Raw genomic sequence first — 20,697 nt, forward strand, 5'->3', positions numbered from 1 at the left:
CAGTTCTATATCCCAGCAACCACAGTCCAAGTTTCTTGCTAGATGAACTTCTCAAATTATGTTTCTGCTTTTTCTTCCCCCTTTCTCTTTCCCTTTCTCTCTTTCCTTTTTGCTTCCCGTTCTCCCTCCTCTTAATGGGATTTGAAATGGCAAGACTACAACTTCAAACTGATTTTTGTCCTAAGTTACTTCACCCAGATAAGAGGTTTGTTTTTTTTTTCCCTGAGTTTCATTACTGAAATTGTTTTATTTATTTTTTTCTTTAACTACCTTAATATTCAGAACCTAGAAAGAGATGGCTTTTCCAACAGCCTTGGGGACTTTATTCCACTTCATTTCTACTTAAAAACCAATTAGTTCTTTCCCGAACTAATCTCTTTCTTGCAATATTTTAACAAATGCAGACAAAAACAACCAGCACATCACTAATGTATATTTTTCAAATTCTCTCCCTAGAGCTACCATTTTCAGAAGACAGGACATCACAGCTTTGACAATTTGTAACATGAACTTCCATCTTTTCAACCTGAGATCTTAGCATCCTTAGTACTACTGCCAAATGTCTAGTCAATGCTACACATTTTAGGTTTCTTTAAATCTTTGTTTTTATTTATTTATTTATTTATTTATTTATTTATTTATTTATTTAAATTGAAGTGTAGTTGATGTACAATGTTGTGTTAGTTTCTGGTGTACTATTTATGTTTTTAATGACAACACAGTGAGGAAGAGGGGAGAGGAGTGTCCTGCAGCTTTTAGGGTATTCATGTGACGTGATGTGTCCAAGGGTTTACATTTAAAACCCACCAAAATTAAATTAATTAATTGAATTAATTCCATGGCACATTAAATTAGAATACTAGCCATTTTTAAAAAGATAAAATGTTACCTAAGAAAAACTGTGCTTCACGTTGTTACACAAAGCTCGCACTCCTTAGAATTAAAATAATCTCAGAACACATCTTGGGAAAGGTAGGGAATAGAAATTAGTTGTTTCTTGGTGCCAGCTTTACACAATACCCACTGCTTCTGCTGAGCCGGGTCTTGCAGTCCAGATACTGGGTCTCCTCCTCTGCCCTCCATCATATCTGGAAACACCCTGCAAAGAGACCCCCTCTCTTTGATATTCTGGTCCTCAAACGCTGCCGAAAGGATCGAGGCCAGTAACTGCACAGGGGGCACATGTCCAGAGCTGGAGTCCTGGAAGGAGCCGGATGTGGTGTCCACAGCTGGAATTCTCACCCAGGCTCTGCCCAGGAGCAGCTGTGTGACAGGCTCACTCCTGGCCCTCTCTGGCTTCACCATCTTTCCTGATCTTGTCAAAGCAGTGGTTAAAGGGAGAGTGTGGTTGCCCTTCTGTTACGATGGCCCATCGTGACCAGAGATGGGGTGATGTGCTTCAAAGGGAAGGAGAGGGAGAAAGTCAGTAGGTGAGAGTCCTGTATTCTCTTGAGTGAATCACAGGATGGAGTAATAAATCTGCTGAGTCATCACCCTGGCCTGAGGAGGATGTCAGGAAATGAAAAAGAAAAGTGTGAGTTGATGCTGGTCTGCCTTCCTGCTAAGATCAAGGGTGGTGGGTGAAGTGAGGGCTTCTCCCAGTCAGACCACAAGATGTGACTTACAGCTGTTATTAAAGGTTCTGCTTTTTTGAAATAAAACACTTTCTGTAGAAAAAGGAAGGAAGTAGAGACATCAAAGTCAAGGAGATGCAAGGAATTTCCCCATTTTCCCTTTCAGGCTCCCATGTGCAAGGCTAGGGAACATAGACCACGTATCTTCATGTGTAAAAGAACTTACAGACTTGTTTTAAAACCACTGTTTCATAGGCTAAGTGAACTTCAAGGCATACAAATATCATGGAATGCCATGGTTTTCAACATATATAATTATCTATAAAAATATTATTGCAAGTAAAAGAATACAGGGAAGCCAAACTTATGAACAAAATCAAAATGGATCTCCCATGTTTGAAGCAGAGACGGGGACTCTCCACATCTGCCTCCTGGCACACGTATCTCAGGGACCTAAAGACTAGACAGCAAAATCCACTACGCTAGTTTCCCATCTCAGACCACCCCTCTTTACACACACACACACTACAAGATCATCAACTAATTGCTGATAATATTAATAAGAAGGGGTTTGAAGGCCACGTGTGGCTCTTCACACCCATAACTGGATCACCCATGATGGGCCTGGGATAGGAGACTGGGAAGTTCTTCAGTGGGAGGGATAGGAGCATTGTACAACCTTGAAGACTGGCTTGGAAGCAATTCAAGGCCATTACAATAAATATCACAGAAATGCAAAGGATTATAAGGGACTACATGAACAATTCACATCAACCAATTGGATAACCTAGAAGTAATGGATAAATTCCTAGAAATATACAACCTACCAAAACCAAATCACGAAGTAGATAATCTGAACAGACCAATAATAAGTAAGAAGATTGAATCAGTAACGAAAAATCTTCTAACAAGGAAAAGCCCAGGACCAGAAAGTTTCCCTGATGAATTCTACCAAATATTTAAAGATGAATTAGAGTTCCAGTCAAGATGGCGGAGTGGTAGGACCATGAGCTTGCCTCTTCTTGCAACTACAACGAAACTAGAACTGAATGCTAAACAACCATCGAGAAAAGACTGGAACCTAGTAAAAATGAATTAATGCCAAGTTTTCTCAAACTCTTCCAAAAAAATTAATTGAACAGATGGGAACACTAATTGGACGAGGCCAGCATTCCCCTGATATCAAATCTAGATAAGGACACTACAAGAAAAGAAACCTACAAGCCCATGTTCCTGATGAATATAGATGCAAAAATTCTCAGTAAAGTATTAGCAAGCTGAATCCAAGAGCACATGAGAAGGATCTGTACCATGATCAAGTGGGATTTCTCAGTGGGATGCAAGGATGGTTCAACACACACAAATCAATACATGTGACACACCACATTCATAGAATGAATGATAAAAATCATACGATTCTCTCAGTAGATGTAGAAAAAGCACTTGATAAAATACACCCTTTCACTGACAACATCATGGGAGCTTCTTTTTAAAGATACAAGATTCTTTTCTCCTTCTGCTTGTAAGACTCTCTCTTTGTCTTTGATTTTTGACAGTTTTGTTACAGTGTATCTTGGCCAAGATCTGTTTGAGTTTGTTTGGGGCTTTATGAATGTCACAAACTTGACTATCCAGATCTCTCTCCAGATTTGTCAGGTTCTCAGCCATTATTTCTTTAAATAAGCTTTCTCCCCCCCACCCCGTCTCCCCCTCTTCTCCTTCTAGGACTCCCATAATTCACAGATGGTTTCTTGTGATGGTATGCCATAGCTCACAGAGGTTTTCTTCACTCTTTTAAATTCTTTTTTCTCTGTTCTCCTCCTACTAATAATTTCAAAGGTCCTGCCTTTTATTTCACAAATTCTTCTTGATCCGTTCTGCTGCTGGTGATGTCTATTGTATTTTTCATTACATTCATTGTGGAGCACCCTCCCCATTTTTTTTTTTTTAATGATTTCTATCTCTTTGTTAAACTTCTTTTTTTTTTTTTAAATTTTATTTATTTTTAGGTAGGGAGGGAGATAATTAGGTTTATTTATTTATTTTTAGAGGAGGCACTGGGGATTGAACCCAGGACCTAGTGCATGCTAAACATACACTCTACCACTTGAGCTATACCCTCCCTACCTCGAGCTATACCCTCTCCCCACTTTGTTAAACTTCTAATTTTTGTTTGTGTATTTTTTTTACCTGATTTTGTTGAATTGTCTTTCTCTGTTCTTGTAGCTGATTGAGCTTTCTTTAAAAAGGCCGTTTTAAATTCTTTTACAGGTAAATCATAGATTTCTGTGTCTTTGGGGTCAGTTACTGGAAGATTATTGAGATCCTTTGATGGTGTCATGTCTCCTTGATTTTTCATGTTCCTTGAAGTCTTGTGTTGCTTTCTGTGAATCTGAAGTAGCCGCCACTCCCTCCAGCCTTTACTGAGTGACTTCAGGAGAGAAACACCATCCATTGCCCTGCTAGGGATTTTGTGGCTCTCTCAGAACTTTTGAGAGTATGCCTGCTCCAAGCTTCAGACTCCCTCTTGTGTCAGAATTCTGCTACTTGCCTGCCTTCTCTCATTCCCACAGCACCCCAGGCCACGTGCTCACAACCTCTCTAGCTTTCTCAGGGCTGGAGCTGAAGCCCCAGTTGGCCTCTCCCTGGCTCACAGATTCAGGCTGGCTTTCTGCCTGTGCTCACTGGCTGTCTGCCAGAGCTCGCCCTTGCCCTTGTTGGGAGCACTCACAGGGAGCCAGCCACAGGCTGGAGGCATTGTGTGTGTGAGGCTCATAGAGGGCTGGGGGCCCACGGGCCAGTTAGGGGGATCTGCAGCGAAGCTGTCTTGAGTGGCTTGTGGCTTCTCGGAGTCTGCGACACAGTTACTGGAATCTGCATCCCTCTAATGCCCTGCAGAGTTCTGTCTGCTGCTCCCCCACTCCCCCAGCCTCCTCTTGCCCCTCAGTCATGCCATTCAGGACTCAGGACTCTGTAGGGAGCAGGAGAGAAATGGGTCTCTAAGGCAGTGTCCACATAACTGGGGAGCTGGGGAAGTTCACCCACACCCTCTCACTTCTCCCCTCCTCCCAGGAGAAATCACGGTCCAAGACGCTGTCTCTTGGCCCTGAGCTGGGCCACTCTAGGGGAGGGGTGATGCAGATAATATCAGACTAGTTCTCTTACCCTCTCCAATGCATCCAAATTTGATTTTATTCTTTCTCCAACTGTGTGCTGGGACTTCACTAGAAACCTGGATTTCCACCAGGGCTCTCCCATCTGTGGGTGATCGTCTCAGACAGTGTTCTCCAGGGGCTCCCAGACCACAGACAGGAGGGCCTGGTGCCAATCCACGGGCCACTGCAGATTCCACAGCCAGGGCTGGGGTCTGTATGCTTTTGACCTGATGAATGGGTGGGCAAGACTCCTCCCTTGGCTGGATCCCACAGCTCCAAAAAGGCACTTTGGTCCATGGATGGATGCAAAGTTGTTGCTGATGTGTAGATGTGAGCACGGGGCATCTTATTTGGCCATCTTACTGGCTTCACTCTTCTCTCCATCACCTTTTTTGTGTCTTTGTTACGTCGTTTCTACTGTACCACGTTGTTTCCTTTTCTCTTTTGCTATATATTTTTGAGTTATTTTACTAGTGGGCTCTATGAGGACTACCATTATTGTTGCAATGTCTGACAAGCTTGTTCAGGCTAATACCATCTTAATTTCAACAGTAGGTGAAAACTTTGCTCCTGTGTAGCCCCACTCCCTCCCCCACCTTAAAGCTGCTGTGAAGGAAGGAAGGGGCCGTGAGCCAGGGAATGCAGAAAGCCTCTGTTGGAAAAGGTAAGAAAACAGATTATCCTCTAGAGCCTCCAGAAGGAATGCAGCCCTTCGGACCCTTTTTAAACTTCCGATCCCCAGGACTTGAAGATAATATATTTGTATTGTTTTAGGCTATTAAGTTTACGATAATTTGTTACAGTAACACTAAGAGTCTAATGTAGATTTTGGTACCTGGAAGTAGGGTGTTGCTATAACAAATACTAAAAAACTGAAGAAGTGGCTTTGGAATGGGACGAGAAGAGGCTGGAGGAGTTCTGAGCATGACGGAAAAAGCCTAGGTTTCCTGGAACAGACCGTTGGCAGACAGGAAATGAATACACTCCACTTGGCATTCCCTCCTAAAAAAGGCCTGCTGCCAGGGCTTTGTGCTCACAGTTTCATCATGCAAGGAGCCAGGGATCCCAGACTTAGCTGGAACAGAAAGAAATGGATCCAAGATTTCCTGAAGGTGAACAGATAATGACTTAAAAACGGAATGCAAGCAGATGAGGTGGGCGACTGAGCCCCTCCAAAATGAACCACCCCTCCCTCAGCCTCCTCTCCTCCCAGACCCTCCACTCCAGATCTGCCTGGTGTTTTGCTGATGCTCAGGAACCTATGTGGTGATGCCCCGTTTGCTTGCACTTCACTCCCTCTTCACCTCCTGGCATCCACTGCAATGGAAGCGATCAAGGCTACGAACTGGAGGAGGGAAGGAGGGGCAGGGATGGCTGTGGGACCTGGCACCAGGGTCGGTGAGGTCCATAAAGAGCTGTCAATGAATTGTCTGCTGACTGATGTGTCAGGTCACTTTGGAAGTGTTACTTGGAGCTTTGATGGAATCCCTCAGCTGGAATCAGGGAGCCTGGACTGGCTCTGGAATCTGGAAGCAGGATCTGCTCTCTCCCTCTCCAGCTCCAGGTGGTAGAAAGGGAAATTTCCCAAAGGACACAATCCCAGATCCCAGAACCTAGGTTCTACTCAGTTCCTATTTGTAACACATCCTCATCCCCATTTCACTGATGGCAGCTCAGAAGACTCAACCTGCCCTCAGTGACAAAGTGAGTCAGTGCTAATTCTGGGGTTAGAACCCAAGTGTTCTTCTACCAGCCAGAGTTCTCCTCATCTCCCCACCAGAGTGGCCTGGTGATTGCAGATTCACCATGTAGACTTCATTCAGTAGGGAAAGATACCTCCTTTCCTTAGTGGAGAAGCTGTCTGTGCCTAGGTGGGTCACGTGCCATGCAAGAGAATAGGCACTCTAGGTGGACTTTCAGGAAAAAGAGATCCATCCATTTAAATGGATGATCCAGGCTTCTGAGATTGGAATTGGGAGACAGTGATGGAGAGAAGTGTATTCTGGTTTCAGGAAAGCTGTCCCCTTAAAATGCAGAAGTGGCTTCCTCTGTATCTTAAGTTACAGTCCTTTTCCTCCACCTGCCGCACTCAACATTTCACTCTGCCTAGCTCGTTTTTATCCAGTGTTATCTCTTAGGCTCCATGTTCAAGCATGCATCCTCTCTTGCCTGGACCACAGCAGTAGATTCTCCCTTGTCCCTACTTGTCCAGGTCTGCGTGAAGCCAGTAAGTTACATTTACTAAAACTCATCTCTGAACCTCTAAACATGGCATGTCCTTCCTCATTGGCCCAAACATTTCCAGCATCTCCTTTTAACCTGTGAAGTTGAGTATGAACTTGCCTCCTTAACATTTAAAGCCCTCTACTCAACCTTCCTTTCCAGTTGTCCCCGTCACTCAACACAGACATGGACCCCAGTTCCCATCTGATTGTTTTTTTCCCTTTTTGATGGACACATCATTTTCACCTCTAGCTATTTGCTCCCACTCTTGTCCTTTTCTTAATGATTCTGTAACTTTTCTAGAAAAGTCTTATACATTCACTAAAGATAAGTTCAAGTCATATCTCCTTTATAAATCTCATCGATGATTATTAATTATCTGCCTGTCTTCCCAAAGTCTACATTGTCTGTATTACTCCAAATTGGAGGATGAATTGGAGGAGGAGAAAGTGGGGAAAGTAACACAGTTAGGGGGAAATTGCAATAGATTATGGGAGAGATCGAGGGCAGGTGTCAAGGGCTGTGAGCAAAAGATGGGAGTGGGTGGTTTGTTGCTAAACAGGTGACAAGGGAAGTTGGGATCTGGGCAGATGGTGTCAGGGACTGGAGTGGTAATGATGAAACGGTCCTGCCTTAGAAATTCTTCTGTAGGCATACAGATGAGCTCACCTGCTGGAAAAGACCAGAGCCAGTTCACATCCTTATTCTTCCAAAACATGAGCCCCACCCTCTGAAACCATGCTCTCCCCCATCACCAAGATTATACTCAGCTTTTAAGTTTCCTTCAAGAAAACACCAAAAGTCAGGTTTTGTAGAAAAATATATTTTTTTCAATAGTTACATAATATACATTTTCACAATAGCATTTTTAGCAATGATTTAGAATTGAGAACTGAAAGGTTTTCCATTAATCATCCTTGCAAGGACCCTCCCCCCATTTCAGGGGTGGAATTGGGATTCACAGAAGAAAGCAATTTGCCCAAGTCTCCATAAAAAAAAAACAATTAGTATTCATGGAAGATAAACTTAAAACATCAATAACTTAAATAAGATTAACATTACTTAAGGCCTCCTGTTTCATATCAATAAACAAAGGTCATACTCTTTAAAATTATAATAAAATAATATCAGAGGGCATTTAGGGAAAGCTAGAAGGGAATACATTGTCTTCAGATTCTTGGGTCATGGATTGAGCGTTCAAGGCTTTGAAATTTGGTTTTTCTTGTCCAGGTAATTCATGTAATCCTGGACCCACTTCTGCTCGGGGTCAGCACAGATCTCCTTGGCCCGTGTGGTCTTGAAGCTGTGGAGAAGAGAGGGTACAGTTAGATGGAGTTCCAATGAGATTTCAGCCTAGCAATGCAGCCTATTTGCCTCAGGAAGCTGCCATGGGAACTTGAGGAGGAGGCAGGTGGAAGGAGGGAACCCAGGGCAAGCTGACCCTATAGATTTCCCAGTTGAAGTCATGCTGACTTTCAGCTGAAGAAACTGGGATGGTCTGAGTAAGCACTCAGATGGAGAGTGGTGTTGGGTTCACTTTTTCCCATCGGGCTGCAGTTTTCCCATCGGGCACCTTTGGATACTAGATTAGATGGTGTAACTCTCTGACTCTACATTTGTGAGGCTTGCCCCTTGCTCCCCGAGGAAGAACTGGACCATGGAGGGCTGGTGTGCTCAACTCACATCACAGCTTCTTTGGGACACTTGCTGCTGGTGACTCTTGTATAGCTCATCAGCTTCTGCATGGGGATCTTCTTACCGGTGAGTGTATAGCAGCAGGTGACGGGGGAATTAATTGCATCTGGAAACAGAACCACAAAGAAAAAGCACTTTAGGATGGACTAGGTTCTTTCTGATCTCAATTAAAGCAGAGAAAAGTAGTAAGGAGAGGGCAAATTGGAGTCAGGAGTGGAGGCAGAACCCATTAAATCCTAGTACTTTTGCCTCTGCTTCAGAGCCAGATTATCATACGGACTCAGTTTCCTAAGCTCTAAAATGGGCATTTGGCATTAACAATGAAGAGAGGAAAGGGAGAGATGTTAAACCAGATAACTTCTGGGAGTGCTATTAGGAGAATCTAATTATCCAAATTATCAGGGTCGGGGAAGATCAGCTCGGGGACCCCAACTATGAGTCCCCTTTACGCTCCAAGAAATCTGTGCTTGGTTGTGAGTTTCCCTGATACCCACTGCCCCTGCAAAACTGAATCTCTGGAGTCTGGAGTCCAGATTCTGGGTCTCCTCCTCTGTCCTCCACAGTATTTGGAAGTACTCTGCACACCCACCACCAGTGGCTCCTTCTTTTTGATACCCCAGTCCTCAGCAAACCGTGCTGAAAGGAGCTGGTACAGTAACTGCACGGGGGGCACGTGTCCAGAGTTGGAGTCCTGGAAGGAGCCGGATGTGGTGTCCACGGCTGGAATTCTCACCCAGGCTCTGCCCGGGAGCAGCTGTGTGACAGGCTCACTCCTGGCCCTCTCTGATTTTCCCAATCTTTCCCGGTCTTGTCAAAGCAGTGGTTAAAGCGAGAGTGGGGGTAACCCTTCTGCTCTGATGGCCCATCTGACCCAGAGATGGGGTGATGTGCTTCAGAGGGAAGGAGGGGAGGCTTACCTGGCTGAGCCAGCACTTGGGTGCTGAAGGTGGCTGCTGTGAGCAGCAGACACAGGAGCCCTGCAGAGATCTTCATGTTAGAGGCTGAGGATTCGAGCTTCAGCGTGAGAGCTGTTGGTTTCTGGATTGGTTTCAGTCCCTCTGCTCTTCTAGTGGCTCTGCCTGCCTTTTATTGAAAGCCAAGAGGGTGGAGCAATGGTAGAGAGGTTGGCCCAGGGCAGCATCATCTTGAATGAATGACGAAATGAAATCTTGAATGTGCTGAGCAAATGTAGCAGCTGGAGGTTTCCAGGAAGTAGGAGAGGGAAGCAGTGGGTCAGGACTGGGCACTGTTTCCATTTGCTGCTGAGATAAAAAGGAATGAAGGGGTAGGGATGGGAGGGGTACAGTTATATCCTGAGGGACCACAGACATAAACCAAACGGTTTATTCTTAAGGATTCCACTTTCTCTGAAATGAAAACTCTGCGGAAAACAAAGGAAGCAAGGGAAACAGAGGTCACAAGGGCGATGAAAACATCTCTGGGCTCCCTCCTGGCCCACCTTCAGGCAACAGTCCAAGGGATCTTCAAGCCTGGAAGGGACCCTGAAGTCTTGGCAGGCTCCCCACCAGTGTAGTAAATCCACTTGCTCTTTAAAATGTAGGATGGTCAAACAATTGAAGCTTAGTAGGACTATAGCGTTTGGTTTTTTTTAACTATAAAAGTGAATTCTAGAATCATTGGGTTTAAGACTTGGAAGAAGCAATCTAGATCCTGCAATGCTGCAAAAGAAATTTCTTTTGTGTAATACTCATATAGTGCTGCTCTGTCCCAGGAATATTCTAAGCTCTTTACAAAGGCCAAATCTTTCCATTCTCCAGCTCCATCTAGCAGCTATTATTTATTCCCATTCTATAGATCAGATTAGCAAGGCATAGAGGAGCTAAGTAACCTGCCTGAGTTCTGCCAAGCAGAACCCTGCCTCTGTGTGGTCACCACTATGACATACTTCGGGATGAAATGTTCACACGTCTTCCATATATACCTGGTCATAAGTCTGGGTGTCCTCAGAATTTGCCAAACTAGCAAGCACCAAATGGGGCGTCGAGAAATCTTCCTTGTGGCTAAGTCGTTTTGGGATTTGGAACCTGTGGCTAGCCCAGCTGGCAGTGATTGGCAAGATGCCAGTCCCCTGCTGTGGTGACAGTGATCCCAGCTTCTTTCTGAACTCCCAGGGAGCATGAGTGAGCAGAGGAACAGTATTCTGGAATTAGAATGCCTGCCTGCACAACGTAGCACTGCCTTGGATTTCCTCTGAAACCCCAGAATGCGTCGCGAGACCTAAAAGACCTTCACATTCATTTCCGTGAACTCTTTTCTTTAACAAATACCATAGGGCTCCTTGAGGCATGTTGGTGGCTATGCTGAGCCTAGAATTCAGGTCTCGCCTCCCCCATTCCACTGCCTCATGCTTCTGCACTTGCTTTGCCTTTGCCCAGGGGACATGGAAGGCTCTGGTGACCCTTCTTTCTTAAAGCAACTTTGAGACAATGTCTATATAGTACATGGAGCTTTGGGGAAGAAACATCTGCCAGTCACTACACTTATAATAAGAAGAGGGTTATATTGAACAGACAACTGCATCTGGTCCATAGTGATTGTAATGGCAAAGAAGAGAGACAGGTGGCACTGTTGAGTGCTTCCCCGGATCCAGGCACTGTGCTGGGCTGATTTTCAGTATCATCTCATCAGTCCTCCCCACAACCCCACTCACCTTACACTGAAACTGAAATCAAGTTACTTGCCTAGGATCTCACAGGTAATCGCAGGTGAGGCTGAGATTCCCACCCAAGACACTCAGACTCCAGAATCCCTACTTCCAGGTACCAGGCTTAATGTCTCAGGATGGATATTGCTTTCTTAGAGAATCTGAGAGCAGAGAATCAATGGAAATACCATTCTGGACTCGGGTGTAATTCTAAAAAGACAGAAGAGAACAAATTGACTTGGGCACTGCTTTGCTTGCATCTTTCTTGGAGCCTGAATTGTATTCCACCTGAATCTTTCCAATCCCCACCCTCACTGCCCCCCCGACTTGGGCTGAAATCTCTCTGTTTGGCTCAGTGCTCTGCCAATGGCTCAATCAGTTCTTACTGAATGAGTCAAGTATTTTCAGGAATGGAGATTGTGTAACTTCATGTATGTCTTCCCACATCATCTCACCTTAACTTCTAAGATGTTTTCCCTCAGATTAATGGATGGAAACTCCTCTCTAACCTAGTAAATTGTCCTTGGAGGATCTGTTAGGCTTAAGAGATCTTCCAGGAGAAACAGTATGGAGATTCCTCAAAAGACTAGGAATAGACTTACCATATGACCCAGGAAGCCTGCTCTTGGGCATATATCCAGAAGGAACCCTACTTCAGGATGACACCTGCACCCCAATGTTCATAGCAGAACTATTGACAATAGCCAAGACATGGAGACAGCCTAAATGTCCATCAACAGGTGACTGGATAAAGAATAGGTGGTATATTTATACAATGGAATACTACTCAGCCATAAAAACCAACAACATAATGCCATTTGCAGCAACATGGATGCTCCTGGAGAATGTCATTCTAAGTGAAGTAAGCCAGAAAGAGAAAGAAAAATACCATATGAGATCGCTCATATGTGGAATCTAAAAAAAAAAAAAATAAAAAATAAAAAACAAACAAACAAAGCATAAATACAAAACAGAAACAGACTCATAGACATAGAATACAAACTTGTGGTTGCCAAGGGGGCGGAGGGTGGGAAGGGATAGATGGGATTTAAAATTGTACAATAGATAAACAAGATTATATAGCACAGGGAAATATACACAAGATCTTATGGTAGCTCACAGAGAAAAAAAGTGACAATGAATATGTATATGTTCATGTATAACTGAAAAATTGTGCTCTACACTGGAATTTGATACAACATTGTAAAATGATTATAAATCAATAAAAAATGTTAAAAAAAAAAAAAGAGAGATCTTCCAGGAGGATTGCATTCTGTTACATCCCATTTCTTCCTGGAATCCAGTCATTCCTCGGGGTTGTCTAGGTTAACCAGGTTAAAGGCATTGAGATCTTTACTCTCTCCTGGTTCAGCCACATTGTTACCACTCCTAGTCTCCTAGAACCAGAGGACCTGTAGAGATCCTGTCGCACATTCTCTTTTTATGTAAGGAAATAGTTACAGAGTGAGGTCAGCTGACCCTTGGTCACAGTAGTCCCACAGAGAAGTTTTCTGGTTTTTCTGAGTTTTTAGACAGACTTCTGAGTGTTTGAAGCTTTATCTCTACTTCAGGAAGGGGTCACCATTTTTGGAAAGTGACTTGGTCACTGCAAGTGTCAAACAATGAACAGATCACAGGTGAAAGTATGAATCAGAAGAGAAAGTCTTCCGGAAGATGTTATCCATCTCCCTCCCACTTCTGCTCTGTCAAGAAGGGCTGCTCTCCCCAGCTGAAGGGCCAGTCATAGAGTGAGAGAAATAAATGGAAATTCCCACTCTGAGGCAGCTCTGGAAGTTCCCAGATTCCTTGGAGTAGAATGCCTTTGGCTGGAGCCTGCATTCCAGATGCTGGGCCTGGAGCCAGGGACGTCTCACGTGGGGCTGTGCTGGGAACATCCCAGCGCAAGATCTGGGTTGGGCCTCTGCTTGAGGGCCTGCAAGGGAAAGTCCTGGGGAGGATGTCGGGAGGTGGCAGAGTCAAGGTTCTCTGTTCCCCAGAATCCCTAGTCCCACTGGGGACCCCTCCTCATCCACGTATAGATAAGGAATGGAAAAATTCCTCTTGGTGAGTAATCCTTTCTTCCTTCCTTTCAGTGAGCTGTCCCCACTGCAATCAAGATCCTCCACGTGGGCTTTGATCCTTACCCCAGACTCCCACTCAGTGTCAGGGGTAAAGGAAAGAGGAACCAAGAGTGAGTGAGCTTTCTAGAAATATCAGCAGCCAGCCCCTGGTTCCCTGCCTCGGCCCCTTCCCCGGTTCACTTGCTTCCCCTCTGCGTCGAGCTTGGGACCCCCTTGCCTTCGTTGCTGGTGCTCCCCCGGCTCAGCCTTGGAGTGAGACACACAGTAAGCTTTGTTTGCACGCACGAGGTCCCTCCTAGACACCTCTCCAGGCCTCTCCTCCAGCTGTTCCTGTCCATTCTCCTCCACATTAGTCTCAGCTCTAGGGAGCCCAGATCCTATTTTCCTGGGACCCCACTTCTGAGAGCCCTTTCCTTTCAATGATGAAAAATCCATTCCTTCTTCTTGTACAGAATGTCAGATGAAAACAGGACCTTCAAGATCATTTTCCTGTTTCACAGATAGGGAAACTCAGACCAGGAAGGAGGCTGTGACGGGCCCAAGGTGATGGGGAAGACTAACAGCAAGAGTTTGTAGGGGTTTGTTCATCTCTGGGCCCTCAGTGTACCCCCTGTCCTCAGATACTGCGCTATCGCCTTGATGTAACACCCATATAGCTAGCGTCTACTCTGTGTGGAGTACCAGGTAGGGGACTGGGGGTCGGGCGAGGGGGGAGGGAGGGAAAAGTGAACCAGACACACAGCCTGCATTCCAGAAGAGATGACTAAATATCCATGGGGAGTAGGGCTGAGCTTATAAATAAACCTGAGCTGTGCTCACCTTAGGTTTCTGGCACCTGGGCATTTCCTGTATTCTGGGTGGATCTGCCCCAGGTCTATTCGCCTGAAAGAGCCAAGGATATTGGGGAGGGGGAAGGTGGGGATAGCCTATGGGGAAAGAAAGGGAAGATTCACCTGCAGAGGCCTAGGGTGGGGGGGGGGAGTGGGGGCTTGTCACTTAGACTAGGGACCAGCACCTGAGCCCTACAGTGAGGCAGCTCCTGTGAGCAAGGGGGTCAAGTCTATGAAAACCGTTATGGTTAACAGCAGTGTAAGACCTGCTACTGCTACCTCGACAGACTGTCACCAAGGGTAGCACAGTTCCTTACTTGGGATTGCGTGGCCCAGGGTGGCCTGAGCAGTGTCAAAGGGACTGGCAAGCACATCTGCGGCACTTCTGCGGGGATGCTGGCCTGGGGGCCATCGCAGGGAAGCAGATCATGAAGACTAGGCGGAGTAGGGAGAGAGAAACATTGCTTTGACAGCCTTTGATTGAATCTTTGTTTTAACACCCATTGCTGGGGTCCCCTGAGGGAAATACAAGTGACCCACAGAATCACTGCAGTAACCAGAGGGACACGGAGCTGGGAGAGCCCCAGCTAAGGGGCTCAGGAAGGCTTCCTGGTGGCATTTTTAAGATGGGCTTGAGGGTTGACAGGTTTTGAACCATGGGTGATTGATTATTGGATGGAGGAGGGGTGCATTTGGGGGCAAACTTATAGAGACCACAGATTCTAAGTGTGTGTGCACCCCTTTGGGATCTTGTTAAAGTGCAGATTCTGATTCTGTAGGTCTTGAGTGGGTCCAAGATCCTGTGTTTCTAATCAGTTCCCAGGTGAGGCTGTTGAGACTGGTCCCAGGTCCCATTAAGAGAACCTTAAAAGCGCTCAGAAGGGGAAACTGTGGTTGGGGTGGGAGACGTGAGCAGTTCATTTGGTCTAGACCAGGGTTCTTGTCTGTGGTTCTCAGCTAGGCTTCAAGAACCATCTGGAATTATCTTCCATGTTTTTGTGATTGTATGTTTTTCTGGGCAGAGGGTCCAGTAGCTGCCGTCAGGCTAGTAAAGGCATCCGTGACCTCCAAATCCTTAAATACTGTCGAACCTATAAAAAACAGAGCATTCTGGCCTTCACCGTTGACCTGCTGAATCACAATGTGTAATTTTCCTACGTAAAGCTGTATTTTTTCTTAAGCTCTCCTCCTCACCTCCACTCCACCCTCAGGTGACTTCCGGCCTGTGTTTGGGCATCCCTAGGCTGAAGCGTCGGGTACGTGGAGTAGGGGCTGTGCCAGCCAGGCTGGGTGGCACTAACAGGAAAAAGGCACAGGCAGGAAAGAGAGAAGGAAAAAAGGGAGAGAGAGAAAGAGGAAGGGAAGTGTGGGGATGAAGAGGGAACCTTGACTTATGAGCAGAGCCCCAGGTGATGTCAGAACACTAAGGTCAGAGGCCTGGCTCTGTTTCTCTCTAGCTGTGTGGCCTTGCACAACTCACTTGACCTCTCTGGGTCTCTTCTGTGAAGTATGATTAGTAAGACGGCTATTTCTAACATTGTCATAAGACTCATAGGAAATAATAAGCCAAAGGTGCTTTGTAAGCAGTATGGAAAGAGCTGTGTCACTCTAAGGGCCCGAGCAGGCTACAGGCTCAAGCAGAGTTGGGGTACCTGACCATTCCCAGGTGGCCCCCGATGCACAGCCCAAGCCTCCACTCTCAGTTCTTGCTATGAAAGTGAACAGGCATCTAAACTCTACTGGGCAGTCCATCTGGATTTTCTAGGCTCTTTTTCATCAGTTTTCTCTTCTGCATGTGGACAGAGAGAGAGCCTTCAGGGGCTGACAAAAACTAAGGGTCAGAGAGGAGCAGCCCCCAAATCAAGTTAGGGTACCAGCTCCTCACACAGCAACCAGCTCTGGCTGAAAATTCACATTCCGATGGGCCCTTGTCTGCCTCTAAACCTCATGTCGACCCCAGACTCACCCTCCGTTTCTAGAACTCTCTGTGCTCCATCCCGCCTCAAGGCCCTTGTCCAGGCCAGATCCCAGCACCTGGTACAGTGTGTTTTATCTAATGGGTTCTCAGTAAATATTGTTTGAACCAATGGACCCAAGAATCTTGAATCATTTCCCCTGGATATCTGAACTCTGGGATGATTTAATATCAGACAGGGAAATGAGTAGAGAAGCAAGAGTTTTGGTTTTCTGAGTTCCCCACTTCTTCTATTTGGGGGAAGAGATAGTGGCAGGGCTCGGGGGGACAGTGCATGGGGCACTACCAGAGGGTGATTTTCAGGGGCCCCATGGATCCCATTTTGTGGTTGGTCTGTTTCTTCTTGTGGGTTGCAAAATGTTGCCTTCTGAAAAAGGGAAACTTCAACTGCCCAGAAAAGCTTCTTTGTTAATAGTTTCAGCTGGCTCACTGATGGAGCCCCAGGTTACAAAGCACTGGCTACATTCAAAATCTCTTTCGGTGTTTACTATAAATTGGTGTCAGAGAGAGAGAGAGCCTGAATGAGGAGGCAGAAGGTATTTGCCCAGGGGAGAGGGAAAAGATGGGGGAAATGGTTTTGCAAAGCACACACAACTCTTCTGACTTAGAGGCAAGGACTTAAACATAAAGCATTATTAAATAACTCAACTCTGCAACTTGTTTATTGCTCAAAAATATAGCCAGGGTGCTGAGAGAACTTTCCGTGGTTCTCCTCGGGGCTGTTTATAATGGGTGGGAATGGAAGGCAGGCAGGAGGAGCTGGACCATCACGGGCAGGGATGCTTGTCCTGCATCCCTCGTGTTAGCACCTAGCATCAGGGGAGCCACAAATATGTGAGGAGTGAATGAATTCAGGGAAACCAGAGCTGGAAGGTGCCAGAGAGATCCCAGAGTTGGGAATTCTAGCCCTGCTTAAATTAAAATGGGGAAAAGAAAGTTTCCCAGGATTTTAGTGCATTCATAAATCGTACAGACAAGCTGTGTCTGTGTGTGTGTGTGTGTTGTGGAAAGTGCCTGATCATGGATCTTAATTTTCCAGCGAGACTGCCAGCTATTTTTTTTTTTCTGTAGGAGAAACACTTCTTTGTTTAGAGAAATTTGACTGAGGCAGTAGAAGCAGCCACTCATTGTAAAGAGGCATTCATTTTCCTGAAGGAAGAGAGGAAAGAAGCTTTGGTGGCCAAAGAGAAAGGCTGCCCCTCCGAACAACCCCTTGCTATGCAAAGCTGGACACAGGGAAAGAAATGGACCAAACAGACATTTGCAAAAGGACCCAGGGACCTCCTAAGAGGAGAGGAGTTGAGACCCTTTCTTTTGAGTCCAAAATTATTAGACACTTTCCAAAAGTCTGAAGAGATTCCAAGTGGATTGGTGGCCTGAGTTCCAAGTCTGGGCTGAGAAGTCAGGGAGTAAGGGCTGAGGTGGGAAAACCTTCTGGAACCCTCCATGTGGATGCACTGGTCATGCTTTGAGGGCAGTGGCCAAACCTGCGAGTTTAAACTGATTATAACTGCAACCTTGGGAGCCCAAGGATGGCGCCGTGGCCAAGACTAGAGGTGGCATGGTTAGAGCAAGGAGCAGGGAACAGCTTTGGGTGGTGGGGGGTCAGCTATCCAGTCACCCTCAGGGACAGTGATGAAATCAGTGGCAGCCAAGAGCCCTGGCCACTGATCGGTGAGTCAGATCACCCAACTCTCACTTTGCTTGAAATTTAGCAGTAGGACTTATCAGCTGGACCAAATATGTCCCCAAGGCTCTTGGACAATACGAGGAGGTTGGGAGGGGGCCCTTAAGCATAAACTATTACGTTTCCTCCTAATCTGGACAACTTGGGGCTCCAGAGATTAACCGAATATAGTAAAAGAGATATAAACCACTCATGCCTTGAGATAACAAAAAAGATCATGTCAGTTACAAGCACATAATTGCTTTATCGTGGACACTTCACTGCTCCAGCCCATCGCGTGCCTACTTTCTTTTCCCCACTCCACTCCCAGTGCAGTTAGGATGTACCAATAGCCCGTTACACAATTCTGATTTCATGACTGTGACAAACATTAATTTTAAGTATTTACTGAATGCCTTCTAGAACTTGTGTGCAGTTCATGATGTGTGCTTTACGATTCATTAAACCACGTGAGCCTAATAGGAGCACTGAACTGTGGGTGAGGCTGAGATCCTCATCCCCATTTCATAGATGGGGAAATTGAGGCTTGGAAGTTAACTTGCTGAAGGACAAGGGGTCTGGGAGGTGGAAATACTGGGGTTGATGTCCATATGTTCCCATTCCAAGGCCAGTCCTCTTTTTGCTCCAATCGTCCTTTCCTTCTCCTGGTCATTTTCCTTTCTCTTCATCCTAAAGCTCGCATTTCAAGATCACCTCTGTCCTCTGTGTAAGTGAAAGGCTTGGTGAGGAGGTGGAAGGGAAGGAAAAGGTTAGGGGATGTGAATCAACTAATAGGGATGTTCTCTAATGTGCCCTGGGTCCCTCTTCGAATGGCTTCATCACCACATCATTTCAGCCCCCGCCCCATGGTATTCTCTGGACTTTGTCATCTCCCTGAACTTCTCCATTTCATGGTGTTCGACTTAGTAATCCATTTCTTTGACCACAGCCTGCCACTTCCTTCCCCTTGAGCAACTCTCTATCTGTGTCAGCTCCTCCAGGTCCCTCCGCTCCTACCTGGCTTCCTTTCTTCTCCAGTCCAGCCTGATGTGGGTCACACTCTCACCATCACGCTGATTCTCTCATTTCTACCGTTCTGTCTCCCCACTTGCCAGTGTCCAAACCCAGGTCCGCTGCTCAGGCCCCTAACCCCCGGCCACTCCCAGGCTGTCAGGCTTGCTGGACGTCTCGTTCTCCTCGATGGCTGTGCCAGCAGTGGTTTCACGGATCCCTAGTTATTCCTCTCTGCCCTGCTCCTGCTCCACGGTGGTGCTCCAAACCTCCACCACTCCCTGCCATCTCCTCTCCAGCCTCAGGCTTCCGTGCTCTCAGAAGACAGCATACACCCCAGTGAAAGCAGAGACCAGGAAACAAGCATTTCCTCAATGCTTGCCTCCAGGCCCCAGTCAAAACTTAATTCCATCTCCATGTTATTACAGCCTCTTCTCTCCTGCCTTAGAAGAAGGGCTGGTCTCTCTTATTGAGGGTCACCATGTCCTTGATCTCCTGCAGCCTTTTCCAGAAACTGACATTCTCCATTAACTCTGTGCCTTTTCTGTCTCCTTCCTTCCAATCTTCTTTTCCTTTCTCCCAACCAACATGCTCAAGTCTTCTTCTTTGTTAAAAAAAAAAAAAAAAAAAAAAGCATTTCCCTTAACCCTGTCTTCCTCCAGCCACTCCTCTTTTCTTTCTTTTCATGGCAAAAACTCTTGAATGATTGATCTCTACGTGTAGCCTCTACACTCTCAATTAATTCAACAGTTAATTCCTTAACAGTTTCCATTTCCTTTCTATATCTGTTGCTCAACTGAATTCTTATGGTCCCATCAGTGGCCTCCTCATTACTTAATAAAAGAAATTCTTCATAACTCTGATCCAATACAAAACCACTGCCAAGTTCGCACTGTCTACCACTCCCTCTTTCAGGAAATCCTGCCCTCCTATTGTGTCTGGGACTCTGTTCTTTTCTCCCATTACCCTTGGCTTTGTCTTTTTTTTTTTTTTTTTTTTTTTTTTTACCTTGCATTCATAGGTTCCTCTTTTCTATCCATCCCTAAAAATTTTTCTTCTCTAAAGAGTCGTACTTGAATTCCCACTCTTCACAAAATTTTGTAGGCTGGTGGCCCATTACCTGCTTCTAGCCTGGAGATTTGTTCTGTTAGTCTTGTACAGTGATTTAAAAAAAATTAATTGCTAACATTTAAAATGGGGAGATCTTGCAATTAGAAATTTGGGCATCTGATCCATATTGATAGAATCAAAATTGGCAGCACTGAGCTCACATCCTCACATGGCAGTGATCTGTGGGAGCAGAGTGGCAGCTGTCCCTTTGGATGAAGCGTGTGTTCACAGGTTCACCAAATTTTCCCTTCCCTCTCCCCCACAATTTCTCTGTTATCTATTGCTTGTTTCCTTCACTCACTTACCCTATCTGCCTGGCTCCTATTACAGTTGAATCTGTTACCCTGGGTCTAGACTCTTTTTCCCATGGCCTCCCACATTTATGTTTCGTAATCCAGCTCACTACTCTTTAGATAAGCTCTAGACTTGTGTTTCCAGCTGCCCACTGGGCATTTACCTGGATGCCACTCAACTTCAGCAAGTTCATCTTCCCCTCTCTGCATCTCTCCTTTCCTGCCCTCTCTTCCTCCTTTCTTGTCTTCTTTTAGCCAAGATGTAATAAGCACAGTGGCAGATGCAGAATTTCTACCTGCAGGGGCCTTGGGGAATCAGTGTGGTTGGAAGATGGGGGTAAAGGACTGGTGTGGAGGCTGTATTTGCCCAAGAGGCACCATTTTCCCTTAGTTTATTCATTTGGGGTGGCTTCAGGCAG

The 20,697-nt window shown here is 45.8% G+C and overlaps 1 protein-coding gene and 1 long non-coding RNA gene across 6 annotated transcripts in view; one reads left to right on the top strand and one right to left on the bottom strand.

The window, feature by feature from the left end:
• Positions 1-20,697, top strand: part of LOC123612954 (uncharacterized) — a 131,925-nt gene that overhangs the window by 39,835 nt on the left and 71,393 nt on the right. The window lies entirely within an intron of this gene.
• Positions 7,755-9,724, bottom strand: CCL2 (C-C motif chemokine ligand 2). Its single transcript, XM_010970431.3, has 3 exons — positions 9,565-9,724; positions 8,636-8,753; positions 7,755-8,255 (listed from the first exon to the last, which is right to left on the bottom strand). Exons 1-3 carry the CDS (start codon positions 9,638-9,640, stop codon positions 8,150-8,152), a joined length of 300 nt encoding a protein of 99 aa, XP_010968733.1. The 5' UTR covers positions 9,641-9,724; the 3' UTR covers positions 7,755-8,149.

The sequence above is a fragment of the Camelus bactrianus genome, chromosome 16 (assembly GCF_048773025.1).
Source record: "Camelus bactrianus isolate YW-2024 breed Bactrian camel chromosome 16, ASM4877302v1, whole genome shotgun sequence".
NCBI classification, from domain to species: Eukaryota; Metazoa; Chordata; class Mammalia; order Artiodactyla; family Camelidae; genus Camelus; species Camelus bactrianus.

Bases quoted from the DNA above. Each gene is read 5' to 3' on its own strand.
- CCL2 (XM_010970431.3), bottom strand. From the start codon at position 9,640: ATGAAGATCTCTGCAGGGCTCCTGTGTCTGCTGCTCACAGCAGCCACC. The intron at 8,754-9,564 runs GTAAGCCTCCCC...TTCTGTTTCCAG, and splicing joins CCAAGTGCTGGCTCAGCCAG to ATGCAATTAATTCCCCCGTC. The intron at 8,256-8,635 runs GTGAGTTGAGCA...TCTTCTCCACAG, and splicing joins TGTCCCAAAGAAGCTGTGAT to CTTCAAGACCACACGGGCCA.